At 39.8% G+C, this 18,785-nt stretch overlaps 1 protein-coding gene across 1 annotated transcript in view; it reads right to left on the minus strand.

The window, feature by feature from the left end:
- The window catches only part of LOC125902534 (vasoactive intestinal polypeptide receptor 1-like), a 47,003-nt gene that overhangs the window by 4,037 nt on the left and 24,181 nt on the right, over nucleotides 1-18,785 (minus strand). Inside the window, exons 4-12 of the mRNA XM_049598978.1 lie at nucleotides 14,952-15,052; nucleotides 13,199-13,296; nucleotides 12,772-12,904; nucleotides 11,385-11,538; nucleotides 8,213-8,273; nucleotides 7,990-8,059; nucleotides 6,987-7,081; nucleotides 1,746-1,875; nucleotides 94-135 (exon numbers count right to left, since the gene is read on the minus strand). Coding sequence (XP_049454935.1) covers nucleotides 94-135; nucleotides 1,746-1,875; nucleotides 6,987-7,081; nucleotides 7,990-8,059; nucleotides 8,213-8,273; nucleotides 11,385-11,538; nucleotides 12,772-12,904; nucleotides 13,199-13,296; nucleotides 14,952-15,052 — 884 coding nt within the window. The remainder of the gene's footprint in view (nucleotides 1-93; nucleotides 136-1,745; nucleotides 1,876-6,986; nucleotides 7,082-7,989; nucleotides 8,060-8,212; nucleotides 8,274-11,384; nucleotides 11,539-12,771; nucleotides 12,905-13,198; nucleotides 13,297-14,951; nucleotides 15,053-18,785) is intronic.

Here is an 18,785-nt window from a genome sequence, read left to right on the forward strand (position 1 = left end):
TAATGCATTATAACCCGATCAGGTCTTTCAGGTCATTAGGCAGCAAATAACTTTTTTTTTTGTATCACAAAACTGTCACCTCCATTTACCTACCTCTCCATTCATGAAACAGTAAAGCAGTGCCACCACAAAACCCTGCAACACAAGAGACATGGTGACTGTAATACAATCCTCACACTCTAATCTCATAAACACACTCCCCTTAAATCACTACAGTAAGGGCCGTTTCATGATGCGTGCCTGCATCTAAAATGTGTTGTCCATTTTTTTGATACGCGACGCAGCGACATGTGTAATACCATGCTTTGCCAGCAGGGGTGACAATGCAAGCGACGTACTTGAAATTAACCACTTTTTGTTATTCACAGAAGAAGCAGGTATGAAATATAGCGGGCAAAGAGGAAAAACTTTGCGAACTCATACGGGCACACCCCCATTTATATGACAGCTCTAGTGCCCTGCACTCTAATAAAATAGCCGTACTAGCTAGTTTGAATGTACCGGTGACTCTGCTACCCCCTATTGCGCGAGCGATGAATTGCATTTCAAGTGTCGCCCGTGTCGTTTGCGTTCACTGTATTGACTATGTAAGGAAGTGCGTTATTTGCGTTGCTTGCTCCTGTGCGTGCGTCAACTATGAAACAGCCCTAATCGTACATATAGTCAACCTAAAGAGAAAAGTTTCATGGTAGCTCTATGGTGTAAATATCAATGATAACGCAATTTTGGAAAATCCATCTGAGATTTATTCTATTTATAAGCTTAAAGAAAATTCTTTTTATGCCACATGTGATGGATTAATATTCTGATTAATTTTTTAGGTGCATCAGTTTCACATGATATGTCTTATATCTGGCAGATTAGCCAGCCCCGCCCCTTTGTGATGGTCCAACAAGCTGTCAGAGTAAGCACCGAGCCCCCACTGTAACTAACTGCACTCCCTGAAGAAATATTATCATAATTTGGGAAAAATGAAAGAGTGATTCCAGAGAGAAGCAGACAGAGGGGTCTACAGTCTGTGTTTGAAAGATGTATCCAGGATGTCAACCTGACTCAGCAGCAACAACAGGTTAAAAAGACAAAGATAGTTAGAAGCTAAAGCCGAACTATAGGCTACAGATCACAGTGTCAGCTAAGCAAAGGGTTAATTAAGGGCCTCTGTTTGTCAAAATGCAGTGACAGAGATATAACCTTTCTCAAACACAAATTTAAACATTTTAAATACTTATGAATACATAAATATCGACAGCCTAAAGAGTTGATTGTTTCTTTTGGTCATTTACTATCACGTCCTCACTGTCATTTTTCTGCAGTCAAATCTCTTATAAAGGTATCATAAAGTTACTTAAATTAAAAGTGTTAGATTGTTTTACGGAAAGAATTTGATTTCTGATCAGCCTTTTTTCACAGAAGACATTTTGACACAGCAGGAAAAGTAAAGGTGTAAATAATAAACTGATGGCTGACTTCCATTCAACTGCTTCAGTTTCCAGCTCCTGGTTATGTACATACTGACTCACTGTCATGGCTTAGTGGGACACTTATATAGAGCAGACCCATCGTTAGTGTTATTAGTAACATCCGTCTTTGCTGTTCCAACTAAGACAAGTCAAACTCCTGTGGAACAAGGACTACTTTGAGAACATCCATTATTCAGACTACTGCAATTAACTTTTTGTGACCTGTCTTAACTCACGTTTTAAGTTAGGACTTTTTTGTTCTGCCCCCTCACCAGTGTTTTATACCTGAAAGGATCCCAGCCCGAGTTCGATGTAGAGTCTGGCTGCCATTCCAGTGTTCTCAGGCAGGAAGGCAAACACTGTGTAGTGCATCCCAAACAGAGGGATGAGGAAAAGGGTGGATTTAGCCAGCCTCCTGCAGGAAACAAATAACAGAAGAGTGAAAGAAAGAAAGACAGCAATCCAGGTATGTAAAGGCACAACTCGGGCTAATCCATGCTAAAAATCCACACATAAACCAGAAGACGTATTTTCACTATAAGAGTCTGAGCAATGAGTCCTTCATGAACATATAATCCTCTGGCTGTTTCACACGAGAGATTTCTGTGTTTTTTGTTTTGCAATTTTCAGCATTTGGGAGTGGGTAGGGATCATTTGTCACATCCTCCCATGCACCAATCAGGATTTAACTCTGAATTAAAATGTAATGACAGTAGTAGATTTATTTACTAATGTTGGTAATCCACTGTCAATCACATCTGATGATCCCAATGAAGCCAATGATTAGGGTTTTTCAGTCTTAAACTCTTAAATAACAAGTAACAGGGTTTATTCTTACTTGTTGTTTCTTATTATAGTTAATGTTAAAGAACAATCCTGCAGACTTCATTCATTCATTCATTCTTTCTTTCTTTCAAATCTTTATTTAAGACTCAGGGAGGAGCCCCTAATTTTCAATGATGCTAAGCTAAGCATCACTAAGCAAACAAACATCATGCGTATCACTTAAAGCAACTCTTACCTTTCTTGCATTTCACACAGCACTTAGAAAAAATTTGAACATCCACAACTCCCATCTCCCTCCAAAGTCCCATCCCCCTCCTCCTGCAACTCCACCTCCCTCCGAAGGCCTACTCCCCCCTCCTCCATTACGTCCTCATTATGTCTATGATAGACGTAAGCATTGGCAAGGTAACGTTAGATACACGGAAGAGGAGAGCAAGTGTAACGTTACAATCAAGACAGTCAAACCCAACCCCGGAGTTTTAAAACTCAACCAGAGTCAATGATGACTGATGAGTTTTAGAATAAGGTTACAGTGCTAACGTTAGATAGTAGCGTTAATGTTACTAGTGAGTGGAAACGCACAAGGAAGATAACCTTAATGTTTCAGAGGCTACGCTACAGTAGGCTAACGTTAGCCATTAGCAACTGGATGCTGTGTTGTCATATATAACGTTATCGCCTAACTAAAAATACCTGTCCAGCCGAAACTCTGCAACCATCTCGCCCGTTTTTAGCTCAGGATGAAGCTGCATCAGTCTTCGCCATCGCTCGAAAGCAGAGCTGATGTTTTTCTACGCAGTTTTACGAGTTTTGTTACACAAGCGGTTACGTCAGTTGGAGGCCTCCACGAGGGGAAGACGGACAGGATGCTCGGCCAATCATTGCATTCAGTCCGAATGCAATGATTGGATTGGAATGAGTGGAATTCACTTACATTTTAGTGTGCCATCAGCTTATTAATAGCATTTTAACCTAAACAAAGAAAAGCGAAACATTTCCAGAAAGGTGAGTGTGGCTTTAAAACAGAAATGAAATCATACAACGAGCAACAATAGCACTAAATGGACGCTAAAAGTAGAAATACAGGGTGATAAACATGCTAAAACGTAGATGTATAGTTAAAAGCATTTACACTTAATTAAACCAAGATCAGAAATAAGACATTTAAACAGCCATAAGGGCGGCAGAGTGTAAGGTCTTTTGCAGATTATTTCATGTATAAGGTGCACTGTAAGAGAATGACATTCCTCCTCGATCAGTTCTGATTAAGGGAGTGTGAAAGAACAACCTATTCTGTGAATGAGTACCAAGATTATGTGACGTCTGAGTTAAAAGGGATGAAATATAAAGAACAATACTAGAACAATTTCAGGAGCTTTAAACTTGTGAGACGTATCACCTCATCATCATCATCAGCAGCAGCAGCAGCAGCAGCATCAGAATAAGTCATTGTGGCTTTTTAGAGTTTGAAATATTCACCTTTATCTGTGTCAGTCTAATCAGTGCTTTAGTTTCAAATGCCAGACTGCATCATTCTGCCAAGTCTCATCACAGGTAGCTCGGATGTGGCAGACATCAGATCTTTACTAAACAAATTGACCTTTAAAGCAACACCGCCATCAGTGGAATAGATTAAAATGTCAACATACAACACCCCTATGCATTGTGCTCAAAGTTTACCTCAAGTCAGGTCGGTGATGTCTAAATATCATGTAAATGTTTTGTTTTGTTTAATTGTGGTGACATTACATTATTGCAACAATTTGGAATTTTCATGCTCGGGCTGTAAGATTTCTCTCTCACCCTGCCGTTCATTCTTTGCACGCATGTTCACTCACTATCTCTAAGTGTCATTGTCTGGGTCTGTAAATTGAGGCATCAGCTGTTTTCAGCTGATTCACAGTCACCCAATGGCACAGCGACACACCTCCTCTGTCAGCCTATCATCTTACTGCCTCTCATTTTAAATTTGGTTCTTTCTCTGCCATAGTTATTTCTTGCAGCAGTCGTGCGCACTTTTCACCTCCCTATCACAACCTAATCTCTACGGATTCATCAGCCTCATCTGCCTCAGCAGTCAGCAGCCTCAGAGTCATCGGCCACCGCCTCCACCAGTGTCAGGACTCAATGAGGGAGTTAATCACAGAACATCTCTGTCTGGTGTCCACGTGCCTCAGTCTCAATCAGCACAAATCATCTGTCAATCTGTACACTCATAAACTGTATTAAATATTATCTTTACTCTATTCTTCTGTCTTTCCTGATTGAAGTACCACTGATTAATACCCTTGTCTTATTCTCTTAATTTTCTTTTTGTCACTTTTATTCTTTCATGTCACAGAGATAATAAACTAGCTGGGAAGATATCTAATGATCTAAATCCACAGCCAATCAAAACATAATTTATGACAGATCAATCAGTAGTTACGAGATGTCTCGTCTTGTTCTCTGATGATGAAATCAGATTCAAAGCTGTCACAAGGACATGACAAGTCTGAAAAGTCAACATGACAAAAAACCCCACTCTGATTAGAAATAACATCACAGCCTTTGCTGCTGAAAGTTTAACTTAAAAAAAAAGGTCGGATTATTTCCAGGCCTATAATAGGATTGTGTTCGTCTTATTTCACTCCTGGGATTTGTGCCTTTGTGTTGGCGTCACAGATCCGTCTGAATCAGATTGAAGTTTGTAGGACAGAGATGAGGCTTTTGAAAGTGTGAAGCATTCATTGAACTGGTGGAACAATCCTGTCGCACGGCGATGAAGGAGACATCTATTTCTGGTATCCGGTGCTATTTTTACGAGCTGCTCTCATTGTAAATTAATTCAGCTGAGCTGGAATGTGCACCAACCAAATGTCAAAAGGAGGAAGGATTCACTCAGGTACAACAAGGATTTCTGGGCTCCGAGATTGAGACGTAACGTTTTCTCCATTAAACTGCGAGGAAGACTGGAATTTTGTCGAGGGATTTCATCAAGTTATTCCGTTAAATCTTCATAGTAAATTCTTCAAAGAATCTGTCGTCCATTTCCGACATATCAGTTTCTCAGCAGTTTTACCTCAATGCCGAAAAATTGCTTCATTGTTTAAAAGAAACACTTACAAGACTTAACTTTGTCTCCAAATGTGCTGTATGGAGAGAATGTCATTTGTCCTACGGAAAGTCTATAGTGACTAAAGCTTGATTTAAAGTGAAACACTTGCATTTGACACATATTGTTTTGACTCTCTTGCAGCTCAGTATTGTGTTGTGAGTGTCGCCAGCATCTGCATCTAGTGTTATAGTCAGGTATTGTCATCTAAAAGGTCAAATTATTTCCTGATTTTTTGGCATTTCTGAATATTTCTGAATATGTTGTGTGTGTGTGAACTTGGTTTCAGTCTTTACACCTTTTATTTCAAGGTGCTGGCTCGCAGGCAGACATCAAAGAATAAGGGGAACAAAGCAGCGCACCTTTAACGCCAATGTAATCCTGATAAAACCCGAAATAAAACATTGCATTGCATCGAAGTTATAAATGTGAAGCTTCCTCCTCACTTTTACCAGAATATATTTTAACTATTCATTCAACTTTTTACTTTTGGTCACTTTGTGTTAAGTTGAAAACATGAACTTTAGAGTACTGTTTTTTTTAAAAGAGTAACACTAACTTTTTGTTCAAAAATGCTACTGACATAATCAAAATGGCATTATGCAAAACAAATCACTACTACATAAACTCCCCACGAAATAATTCAATTCCTAAATATAGAAACTGTTATCTATCTCTTCTATTATTCGGTCTTCGTCATTATTTAACAGGTCAGGTATTAAAATCCTTTTGCAATGTAAATATTTAATTGCCACGGAGAACTGGAGGCGAATTAAAATGAACATCACATGTGAAGCATTGTGTTAAGTCCAGGCAGAGCTCTGAAGTCTTGCCTCCATTAGCTGATTGACATCAGGTGCTTCTTTCTTCCCTCACAATCAGTGGCCCATTCATCAGCTGCTTGGATGTTACCTCCCAGCAGGTAGCCAATATCGTAATCAGGTGTATAAAGCAGCCTGTATAGCCTGACACCTCTCACTGTTTGCTGCTGCCATACACTTCTTACCTCTCTGTTATGTTGAAGCATTTGGTATTGCTTTACTATGATATAATATTCATAAATGTACCTTTTGTTAAGAGGGGATAAGTTCTCCCAGCTGAATCCTTGTTGCTGCTCTGGTTCTTCAAGAGCCACCAAATCTTAGAGGCCGTTTACACATGGCCAGCTATTTTCATAAACGGACATTTCACCGTCTCCGTTTTCAAAAAGATCTTCGTTTACACTTACCCGTGTATATATACATAAGAGCACGCCAAACCTGTAGGTGGCAGTGTAACGAGAAGCTCAAGCATTCCATGTATCCACTGTCACCATAGCAACATAGGTCGCACTTTTGACACAGGCGCAAGTTACGGCACATACTGTGATGTCGGCTGCCTATAACTCCGTTTATCTCCGTTTATCTCAGTTTACATGCAAACGCACAACCGGAGTTTTCCAAAATTTCCACTCTGGCCGGAGTTTTTAGAAAGACTCGTTTTCAGAGGAGAAATCTCCGTTTGCGTGTAAACAAAGGGCACAAATGAAGGAAGATGTCTCCGTTTATCAAAATCACCGTGTACGTCTAAACGGCCTCTGACTGTGTTTAAAGTTCAGTTCCCGTGTGTGAGTGTGTCTGAGGGAACTCTGAATAGTTGTGACTTACATAAAGTGTCCGGTGTCATTGTTCCCGGCCATGGCTGAGGATTTAAGCTTTTGAACCAGAATCCGGATCACGTTGATGAAGATGACTATGTTAACCTGAGAGGGAAACATGAACATGTATGCACAGTTACCCAGGTAACAAAATCCCAAGAGAGACACTACACACACTTTCAGTTTTAGTGCACAAACACCTATTTATCCCCACCACAATCCCAGTTTAATAAAACAAACTTTTATATTGTGTGTAGTAAACTGATTGGCATTCATGAATAAAATAAATATTAGCAATTGACCGTGTGCTAAACCCCTGCCCCCGCAGCAATTATTCAATTACGGCTTAGCAACTGCAGCAGTGAATGTGAAGCTGACGTCAAACTGTGTTCAATTTTTAGCATGGGATTGCCATATTTTGAGGAACGCACCTATGACTGCTATGGTGCTTACCTGCCTACCTTTTGTTTTGTTTGGCTGAAAAAATACATTGGTTAAAAAAGAAAGAGAAAAAATGAGAAAGCAAAAGGACACGACCAAGAGAAACTGAATCGCAGCAGGCCTATTTAGATCAATATGACTTGGCATCCAAAGACTGGATTGCAGACTCCCATAGGCATAGATTTCAGGAGGGGAGCAGGTTATACATCCCCCTCAAGATTTAGAACATGTACAATTGTCCCCCTATTATGAATATGAAAGCAGAGGACTTTATTTTGATGAAATTAAAGACGTTTGCCCCATAACTTCATTCAGAAAAGGCACAAACTGGTGCATAAAACCTCATCATTGTTCCTGCTGCGTGTCAGGGTGTGTTAAGAAGCTTTAAGTGATGATTTTAATGGGAGAAAGTGCTGCTATAGGGTCATTCCCCAGCTACAAGTACACTGCTACATGTACCTTCATGCTAACATCAGGGAGACATGTTTTATTGGTTGCTAATGCTGTTATTTTTTCCACAGTTTCTGGGAAGTTAGTAGCTGTGGGCTACAGTTTCTCTGCTCTCTACTCACCAGCAGCGAGGCTGTTATTGGTCCTTTAATAATCCACCAGATTGCAACATTTTCTGTGTCATCCCAGCAACTGTAATTAAAATTCACTTAATTAAAATCATGTTACACTTAAATTAAAGTACACACACAGGAAGAATTATTGTTTAACATGCTGTGGTACAACAGCATTGAAATTATGACAAACTTTTGGCTGCTTTGCTGCATATCGTGCGATAAATCGTACCCTCTATCATCATAGAAGAATCTGGTCAACACCCAAAGTATGAGAACCGTTGACGGGAGCCCTGCAGCATGAGAGCAGAGATTAATTATTAATGCATTGTGTATCTGTCAAGTAAAATTAATCTGAACAGCACTGGAGCCCCCACTCAAATGTTTCCTGCATTTTTCATGAAAATGTTGTCAGGCATATAAAACACTGTGTATTAAGTTTATCTGTCTCCTACTTGCATCTCCACACCAGAGGAAGAAACAGACACAGGATAAAAACAGGAGACAGGAGAGAGAGAGGAAGATAGAACAAACCGGAAAGAAGCTGATAAGACACATCAGAGTCTCTCTGGATACTGAGTGAGCACCACATCAAGCACACACACCGGGCTCCTTTTATGGTTGTAACACAGATACTCAGGATGGAGATTTTCAGGTCCATATTTTCCCTAGTAACAAGTGCATAGCTTTATGCTTGAATCAGGTCTGAATGTGTTTATGTTGGTTCATACAGTTGATGAAAGAACATGTTATGTATTATCATAAGGGACTGTTTGTTATTTATGAGCATGGGGTGGTCACTTTAAATCATTTTAAGCACTGGGGAGGGAGTTTTTTTTTTTTTATTCAGCTTAGGGGACAAAGATTTAATTTTAAAGGTCATATCCTCCTGAGACCCTGTGTCCTCATATGAGGACATCGCATTTTGGGTTTACTTGACCTTATACTTCATCCTACTTAACTTGGACCTGTTGTCCTCATTCGTAGACACTTTTTCCTGCTATCTAGTGATAGCATATAAGAGCACAATACACTACTCCATGTAAAAACAAGATGGCAGCCATCTGGGCCAAGTCAGTCTGTAGCCGATCCTGACACAAAAGTGGACAAGGTCCGAAACCTGATCACATTTTATGGTTGAAACTTGTTTATTTATGATAGTGTAGTGTTTATTGTTTGATATTGCAACAAATTTGACCAATTTTAGGAACAGGAACAAGCTCAGATGCTGTTAATTAGGAAGTACGATTGAGGACACTGGGACTTTATTGTCATCCCATTTGAGGTTATCGGGACTTAATTATCGTCTCGTTTGAGGATACCGGGACTTAATTATCGTCTCGTTTGAGGATATCGGGACTTAATCATCGTCTCGTTTGAGGAGACCGGGACTTAATAATCGTCTCGTTTGAGGATATCGGGACTTAATAATCATCTCGTTTGAGGATACCGGGACTTAATAATCGTCTCGTTTGAGGATATCGGGACTTTATCATCGTCTCGTTTGAGGATATCGGGACTTAATAATCGTCTCGTTTGATGATACCGGGACTTAATAATCGTCTCGTTTGAGGATACCGGGACTTAATAATCGTCTCGTTTGAGGACATCCGGACTTTATTATCGTCTCGTTTGAGGATATCGGGACTTTATCGTCTCGTTTGAGGATATCGGGACTTAATCATCGTCTCGTTTGAGGATATCGGGACTTTATTATCGTCTCGTTTGAGGATATCGGGACTTTATCGTCTTGTTTGAGGATATCGGGACTTAATCATCGTCTCGTTTGAGGATATCGGGGCTTTATTATCGTCTCGTTTGAGGATATCGGGACTTAATCATCGTCTCGTTTGAGGATATCGGGACTTTATTATCGTCTCGTTTGAGGATATCGGGACTTTATCATCTCGTTTGAGGATATCGGGACTTAATCATCATCTCGTTTGAGGATATCGGGGCTTAATCATTGTCTCATTTGAGGATATTGGGACTTAATAATCGTCTCGTTTGAGGATATCGAGACTTTATTATCCTCTCGTTTGAGGATATCAGGACTTTGTTATCGTCTCGTTTGAGGATATCGCTATAGGAGAAATTAAAAATGCATACCAGACAAAAGCTCAGGTCTCAGGAGGATATTTTGGATTAATTTTAAATACCCTTACAGCCCATAAACCCTCAAGTGGATTAAAAAGGCATATTTTCTTTTTAAAAAATCACTAAAATTACATCATTTACCATGAAGATTACAGAAATCATCATGGGATTTTTTTTTTTTTTATTTCTGCTGGTCCTTGAACACATCATGTACTAACACTTCCATCACGAAACATAATCAAATCTAAGTTTAAAACAATGATATTTCAAAATTTGAAATGATTTTACTCTATGTCTCATTAAAATGTTACTAAGAAAATAAACTGTTTGCTCTTGAAACCCTTAAATTCTACACTTGAGCACACATAACAAAGGTTTTCTCTTTTTTTCTGGATTTCATTTTAACTTTTAATCACCAAAGGGTAAGCTTTCAAAATCTACTAAGGGCCGTGTTGCCAAGTTACTGATCTTGTGGTCACTGCTGTTACAAACAAAAACATTTGTAGCTCCGGAGAAAAGAGAGAGCCAAAAACAAAGTCACACCCCAGCCACCCTCCTCTGACAAATAAAGTACAGTCCCTAACTATAAGGCTCTGAACCGAACTGCTCTTCTCAGTCTGCAGTCACTGAATTGTACTGTAACATTATGGTTAACAGGGCAGAATCATACAGACTGTGGAACATCCCTCGAATCACTCGAGAGAACTGGCATGAACAGGGAAATATACAGCAAGCAGGAAACAACAAAGACACTGGAATGGGAATGGGAAGACCATGGAAATCAGTCGACTGAGCAACACGAGCAAACACAAAGGGAAAGCACTCCAAACATCCGTAGAGAGCTCATTGAAACAAAAGATAAGGGCAAAAAACAAAGGGAGAGCCGAGGAAACAAGAGCCTCCCTCTCTGCTCAGGGACAGCGACTGTGTAAATAAAATGTTGCCAGGTTTTTGGGACTGAATTATGGTCTGGAAGTAGATTTACTAACCCAAATGTGCATGTATTGTGCATAACAATACAAAGATAAAACCCCACTGTATCATTCAGTGTACTGTAACACAACAACACCACAAACAATGGACGCTTCACAAGAGACTGCTGAACACAAACATACAAAAACACAAATATATTAGGTCATATATATATATATATATATAGGTGAATATTGTGTGTGTGTGTGTGTGTGTGTGTGTGTGTGTGTGTGTGTGTGTGTGTATGTATATATATCCAACCATCACTTTAATTGTTAGGCTGTCATGGGCCTGCTTATCCTCAGATGACCTCCTCCAGTCGTCCCCATACTCACCCCAACCAATCAGGATGTACCACCAGAAATATTTCCTCTGAGAGACAAAGGTCAGGGCGAGCAGCGTCTGCAGATACATGCCCTCCACCAGCAACCAGAAGTAATTGGCCAGGATGCTGAACTGGAAGAAAGCCACGGCTGACTTGCACGCTGTCTAGAGAGGACACAGCAAAGCAAAGTTACGACTGGATGTGTCATCATTTAACACTGAAGGGGCACACAGTGTGACTGTTGTTAAGACAAAAACAGAAAGTTGGTCTTTGATGATATAAATTGACATTACACAGTCTAAAAATAAAGAAAAATGGAGATTGTAGCAGTTAGAGGTTGTATATTTTTCATGTATTTATTCATATACTACTTACTGTTACTCTGGTGTTTGCTTTTTGAAATGGCATTATACTTACCTTTCTCAACTCTGTATATGTTTAGTAAACATGTCCAAAGTTTCAATTCATTATGTGCTCAGAAAACATTTGTGACAATGCATTTCTCAGATATTCCTAGTTCTTTTTAAATGGTTAAAAAATGGTTTTAAATGGTCGGAAAAATTCAAAACCAGCTCATCTGTGGATTCATGGTTTTCAGTGGACAGCGACGATATACAAATCTAGTCTTTGTCTTCGTATTTCCTTACATGTAAAAATATTCTTCGCTATGTTTGTAGCACAAATGCAAGAAATAAAGAGTTTGTGATGACTTTATTGACTGATCGGAGCAGCTGTGATGAAGGATTTGAAAAGGTGCCATTGCTAAAGTGTGTCTGAAAAAGAAATAAAAAGTCTTTGACAAGCTTCTAACTCCTAAAGCAATTTCTTTAACGACTCAAAAGTACTCCAACTTCGACTTCTCGACGATAAACATTCTGTAGCTACACAAAAAGATGATTCACTGTTTCCATCAGCGTCACCACCTTAAAAGAAAACTCTCAGTTCAGGCCATTATTGCATATGTGTTGGTTTCTTTCCATAAAATGTCATTATTTTGTAATAAAATGTCCTTCAACAAAGCACTGTCAGAACACTCTGAAGAGAGAACACATTTAAAGGGACGTCCTGCTGGGATTGCTCAGCTGGTTATTGATTGATTATATAAAAATGACTATATAAAAATGTTTTTCTGTGGTGTAAGGTGAAAGTCGAGTACCTTCCATCTCAACTACAGGCCACATGGACAGCCCTCCCTCTTCAAAAACACAGTTTCAGTACAGGTACAGTTTCATTTTGTTACTGTATAATAAATGAAGGGATTTTTCTGAAAAACAACAGCCATCATTCGTAATGTGTCCCCCTTCTGTCACTACGCTTTCCATTGCTAACTCAATCATACAGCAGATGTGGGAATCTGCTTTACAATGGGACCATGATTGGCTAATTAGCGTGCTCACCGTGGACACGGAGCAGTGGTCCAGGGTCTCGTCAGCGAACAGCACGGTGTCTTTAATGAAAACAGCGCTGGCTCTCAGGACGAAGGAGGAGAACAGGTTGATGTGGATGTAGTTTCTGGTGCAGCGGAACTTCCTAAAAGAAACACAAACAGTACTACTTATAGATTCCCAAGCCACTATGTAACAAAGGCTTTACTGGGCCTTTATTGATTTGACAGTCGATCATCTGATTATTTGGATATTTGTGTCTGTTGGAACATGTTATAGCTATAATCGTCTCTTTAATTCTTGCTCATCGCCACTCTTAACACTCCAGTTTAGGGTTTTAACTTCATACATGTTGTGTGCGTAAGCATCCTAGTTGTTGTCCCCTTTTATTGCCCTTATTTGTGCGTGTAAGTAGGACACTGTGCTTTTCTGGTTTTACCTGAAGGCTGTGAACACCACAATGGCTGTGATGAGGGAGATGAGCGAGGTGGCGTAGCCCACAGTGTAGACCTGTCTGAACGTGGAGAGGTAACTCGTCTGCAGAGACAGAAACAGAGAGTGAGGAGAATATGACGCTATCAAATATAAAAGTGTCATGTGTGATGTCTTAGGGCGGTGGTTTCCAACCTACCAAACGGACGACCCCTGACTGACATATTTTAAGGATATTTTCAATAATATATTCATTGCATAACAAAAACAGTACAGAACAACTCAACTCTACCCAAATACGCAATAACTGTGAGGAGTTTGTGTTGTTATTTCCCGTGTATATTGCCTCAGAGATGAGTTCTCCTCACATTTCTTTTCACACAATTATCTGTTTGCATCTGCATTATGTATTTTTTTTTAAACCATCATATGGGCTTTTTATTTATTTATTTATTTTTTTTTACAACTCAGCATTTTCTTCTCCCTGATGCTCAGCCATTTTTCTATTAGCTCATTGGTTGTTTTCACTGCAAACTTTTCTAATGTAGGACAAGGCTGTTTAGAAGAGGGAAGGCTCTGTGAATATAGCTTGTGCTCAGGTCTTCACTCTGCCCTTATCCTGTGAGGGTTTTTAGTTTGCAATATTATTGAGTCTTCTTCACAGAAATGAATGCAATGCTGAGATACAGGCCTACTGCATATTGAAAAACACTCTTCTGACACTCCTTAAAATCAAGAAGGCCTTGCCCCCCTTGAAACTTTGGTGGCCAGGTTGGGAACCAGTGTTAAGCACAGTTCAGTCCAAAGATTCACGACGAAACAAAACTGTTTTAGAACATTGCAGAGAAAAGTTGCAGAGATGTGAACTGACCAGTCTGAGCTTGACTCAAGCCGGGTGATGGTGTCACCTGCAACTCAGCTGGTCAAGCTTCTTCTACAATGTAAAGCTGTTTCAACAGCCAATTCGGCTTGTAGTGAAGTCTGCTGGTCAAGTCAGAATGGCCACAGACAATGCGCTCGCCTGCAGGTGCTCTGTTCTTGCCTGGCCCTCTGTTTCCGTCCTCCCTAATCCACCGGCGTTGTCCGGTGGGTGGCTGCTACACCGTCTCATCTAGTTGCATTGGTGTGAACCAGCAGGTTTTTAGAACGTTGCAGAATGGCGCATTGCAAGTAGTTGCCTGTTTCAACATGTCTCTTTGGTCTGAGCTGGGCTTTAAAGATGACACTGAGAGCACCCAGAGGAATGTTCTGAGTGTATGGGTGCATTTTCTGTTTCAGAACTGAGAACACTACAATAGAGCAAAGCTCATTTGGGTATAAAAAAGAAAGGAAACATTCTGTGGGTCCACAAAATCAGACGCTCTCTCAGACATCAGAGGATTGAGGCTTTAAGAGACAGTAGCTTATGTTAACAAGTATTGATTGAACTTCCACTTAGATGTGATTTCATTATCAAATCAATAAAAAATAAAGCTTTGGAATTGGGATGAAAAGTTACACATATATCAAAACTCATCATCCAGAAAAAACTTTAATGGTGCCTAAATTCATTTCACAGTCTTGTATCAAACACACATAAGACCTCACCTGAAATGCTTACATGTATTCTTGGAACAAAAACATCACAAATGCATTTTGCACTACACCTACAAATAGATCTGAAATAAAAAGGAAGCAGCAAGGGAGGAAGAGCGGAGAGGAAACAGAAACAATATGAATGTGCTTAACTGATTGGCTTGATTACAACAACGTGTGTATACCTCAGATTCAGGCTCGCTGTCGTCACTGAAAGCACAGGCCTCCTCGTAGGGTGGATACATTTCTGACCAGCCGTCAACCGTACAGTTCCTGTAAACATACCCTGATGTGGGAGCAGACAGCAAGGAGACGAGGAGAGGGTCAAATGGTTTCAAGTGATTCCACCATTGCACATCATATGATTCAGAAGCTCAACCAATTCCTTATTCTTAACGTTCTTCTTAAACCTCTCTGTGGCTTCATTTACGTCTAAGGAACTTCTTCAAAAAGATATAGTTTGAATTAAATTGAAATATACAAAGACATATATATATATATATATATATATATATATAAATTTGAGGTACTTATATTGCATTAGCATTTCTATTTTTTATTTGTCCGCTACATTTCAGAGGCAAATATTGTACTTTGTTTTGTTCCATTACATTTATTTGATAACTTTAATGACTTTGTAGATTCAGATAATCCATTCAAAATATAATTAATAATTGAATTATGATGTTTGGTTGGGCTATTAATCAATTTTTACTTTCAATTTGGCTTCCAACTATGATGAAAATAAGATAATGGAGATAAAACTATTTTTGCACAGCATTACATTTTTGCAATGATGTTTTGTCCTGTGTTATAAATCTAGTGCATCCCTTTGCTTTACAGCGATGTCCTTTCAGCCCTCCCTTAAAGCCCAAGTTCACTCTCAGCCAAGCTTTGGCCTGTTTAGTTCACCTCGACCTGTTTTTCAGTTGAATTACATTTGGAGTTCAAGAAAATCCGCTGTTAAGAAGACAAGGTTTTTTTTAAAGTTTAATAAATGTATGATGTTTCCAGAGTCAATGAGTTAATTCTTTTTCCATAACCACTTATCCTTTTGGGGGTTGTGGGGTGGCTCAAGTCTATCCCAGCTGAAATTGGGCAAGAGGTGGGGTACACCCTGGACTGTGTCTTTGGACTGTGGGAGGAAACGTGGAGAAAACCCACGCTGACATGGGGAGAACATGCAAACTCTGCACAGAAGGGCTCCCCCATCCGACAGTGCTAACCACTGTGCCCTAAATGAGTGATCGTGATGTATAATTGTAGTCTCAGTATTGGCCAAATAATCATTGTTACAATTTTTGCCATGATCAAGCAGCCCTATCATTATAGATTAAGATCCCTGACAGTATATAAATCTGTTCGAATTAACCCAGCCCTTACCAGCTGTAACAGCAACATGTGATTTTTACACATAAAAGCATCAGTAATTATAATCCAATGGGCCACTCTGCATAATTGAGTACTTTTATTTTTGATACCTCAAAGGTATTACATGCAGGATTGACAGTTACTGTTTGCAAACATGCTTACCAGTGAAAGTGAAAGTAAAATCCAGCCCCAGATTTACTCTCATTTAGTATTTTACCTCATTTTTTTCAGCACTATGTCTGCTGCTTTCGGTCTGGCACCTGGTTGCACCCTTTTCATGAGGCCCTGACCTTACCTGAGCATTCTAGAGGTACACACCCATAAAAGTCCCAAGCTTAGAGAATAAGACGAAAGCACAGGCAGAGGTCAGAGTCTCTGCAAATAACTACACGGCCATGCACTTAGTGGGTCATGAGTGATGATAGAAAGAGATTACTTCTGTAACATTATACATTGTTTTATAGGAAAATCCCGCAGAGTATCCCTTTAAGTATATTTTAAATCCTTCTGGACTTAAGTTAAATTTTGAGTGCATGACTTTTACTCGTGACAGACTATTCTACACAATTGAATTGGTACTTTTACTTAAGTGAAAGATGTGAGTACTTCTTCCTCTATTCTACAGCTTTAAATCTGTTCTCCTCTCTGCTTCTGTCAGCTGTCATTTTAGGCAGAATCGTGACGCCCTTCTCCACCCCATTCACCTCCAGCCACTTTATCCAGAGCTCAGGACAAGCTCATCAAAGCCCACTCCTCTTCACATCCAGATCCTCAGCTCCCTCTTTATCTCATCACGACCACCAGCGTCTAGACTCCACAAGGGGAATCCCTAATCTACTACTTTAACGCCCTCCTGGAATTAATGACATCATGATGGGGTCTAATCACCAAAGACTTTTCACATTTAGTCTTTGGTGTGCCAGAGAGAGACTATTTATTCCACACTGGTGTGGCCTACTTTTCTCTCAGCTGAGGAATATAAATATTCCCTAAACCACTCATATTTTGGCCCTTCAACCCTGTAAAAAAAAAAGTTAATATTCTGAATAATAAACTGAATATTACAGTTTGTCTTGTGTGCTTTCCACCAGACTAATTAACAGTTATATTTACTCATAAACATTAAACATAAACTTCATAAATTAATTTACTACACTAATAGTTTTATCAAAACATCAGTCAAAGCTTTATGTCTTAAAAATCCTGTAGCCACTGACAACAAAAAGCTTATCTAACTGCTTCAAACAGACTTACATTTAAGTTATGTTCTTGAGATTGAGAACACTATTGTGACATCAGATCTCTGTTTCTGAATCACTGGTTCTCAACCTTTTTCATTTCAAGGACCCCTAAATTGATACACATAAGGTCACGGACTTCCATTTAATAAGGTTTTGCTTCAGGGACCTCCATCTGAAAAGATGTGGGTTGTGAGATTTGATTAAGACCAGAATTCTTTCGCTGTCAACTTTAATTGAGGTGACAATTGTAGAGGAAGTGAAACCAGTGATCAGAATAATTGCTCTTATGGCTCTTACTCCAACACATTCTTACTCCGACCTCGTCACATGTTTGGTCATGGACTCTCAACATCGAAATATGAGGTGCAAGGTGCTCTGGGTGCGTTGGTTGTTACACGCCGTGTCAACTTCAGCCTGTTACATGCATTGTGCCTTTTCAAAATACACTTCAGTTTTTACGGGAAATGTGCAGTTTGCATACAGTCTCTTTCAAAATAAAAGCACTATAGCATATTGATGTTTTTGTTGTTCAACAACAAATGCATGGGGTGCCTGGTGGCTTAGTGCATAGAGCAGGCATCCCATATACGAAGGCAATGTTCTGGCTGCAGCAGCCACGGGTTTGAATTCAGCCTGTGGCCCCTTGCTGTACGTCAGCCCCTCTCTCTCTGCCCTTCATGCTTAGACTGTCCTATCTAATAAAGGCAGAAAGCCAAAACCAACACTCACACGGTTAGGTTTAAGCAACAAAAGGAAGTCACTGCTTAAGCACCGGTATTTGGTGACTTTGGAATGAGACCGAACTATTCTCCCCTTCCATGGGGGTCCCTGGACCCCTGGTTGAGAACCACTGTTCTAAATGACGTACACTGTTGGGGAAAGTTGTCACCCCTGTGCATATTTGCATCGCTACACTTGGCATTTCCTCTCTTGGATCATTTCATTCCATTTGTGCTTTCAGTTAGAAAAAATCTGATGCTTTCATGTGAAGTCTACTGACATTTCCCTTCTGGTTTACATCCATTTGGAAACAGCAGGTGTTGGGAAAAGGTTGTCAGCTGGATCTCTCCCTGCACTTCCCTGCGTCTGTGGGATTGTACATCAAAAAATGTGTGTGCCTCAGATAGCACGTGCGGGCTTTAGCTGGACTGTTTGAACAAAGACACACAGAAATGCATAGCAGTGGGGTTTTCTCTCTGTTCCCTTTTGAGCTGAGTAAACAAGAACGAAAGCTGCCAACTGCACCGCTGAAAGCAAAAACTCTGCTCTGCTTGAGTGATCTGCATTTTAGATCATAATGAGCCACAATTTCAATCAAGGTAAGACGGGAAAGAATATTGTGCCTTAATGATTCTGAGCTTACGTCACTTAATAATGCCGTCATAATGGCAATCCTATCAGGACAAG

This window comes from Epinephelus fuscoguttatus, linkage group LG15, assembly GCF_011397635.1.
Source record: "Epinephelus fuscoguttatus linkage group LG15, E.fuscoguttatus.final_Chr_v1".
Taxonomy (NCBI): Eukaryota; Metazoa; Chordata; class Actinopteri; order Perciformes; family Serranidae; genus Epinephelus; species Epinephelus fuscoguttatus.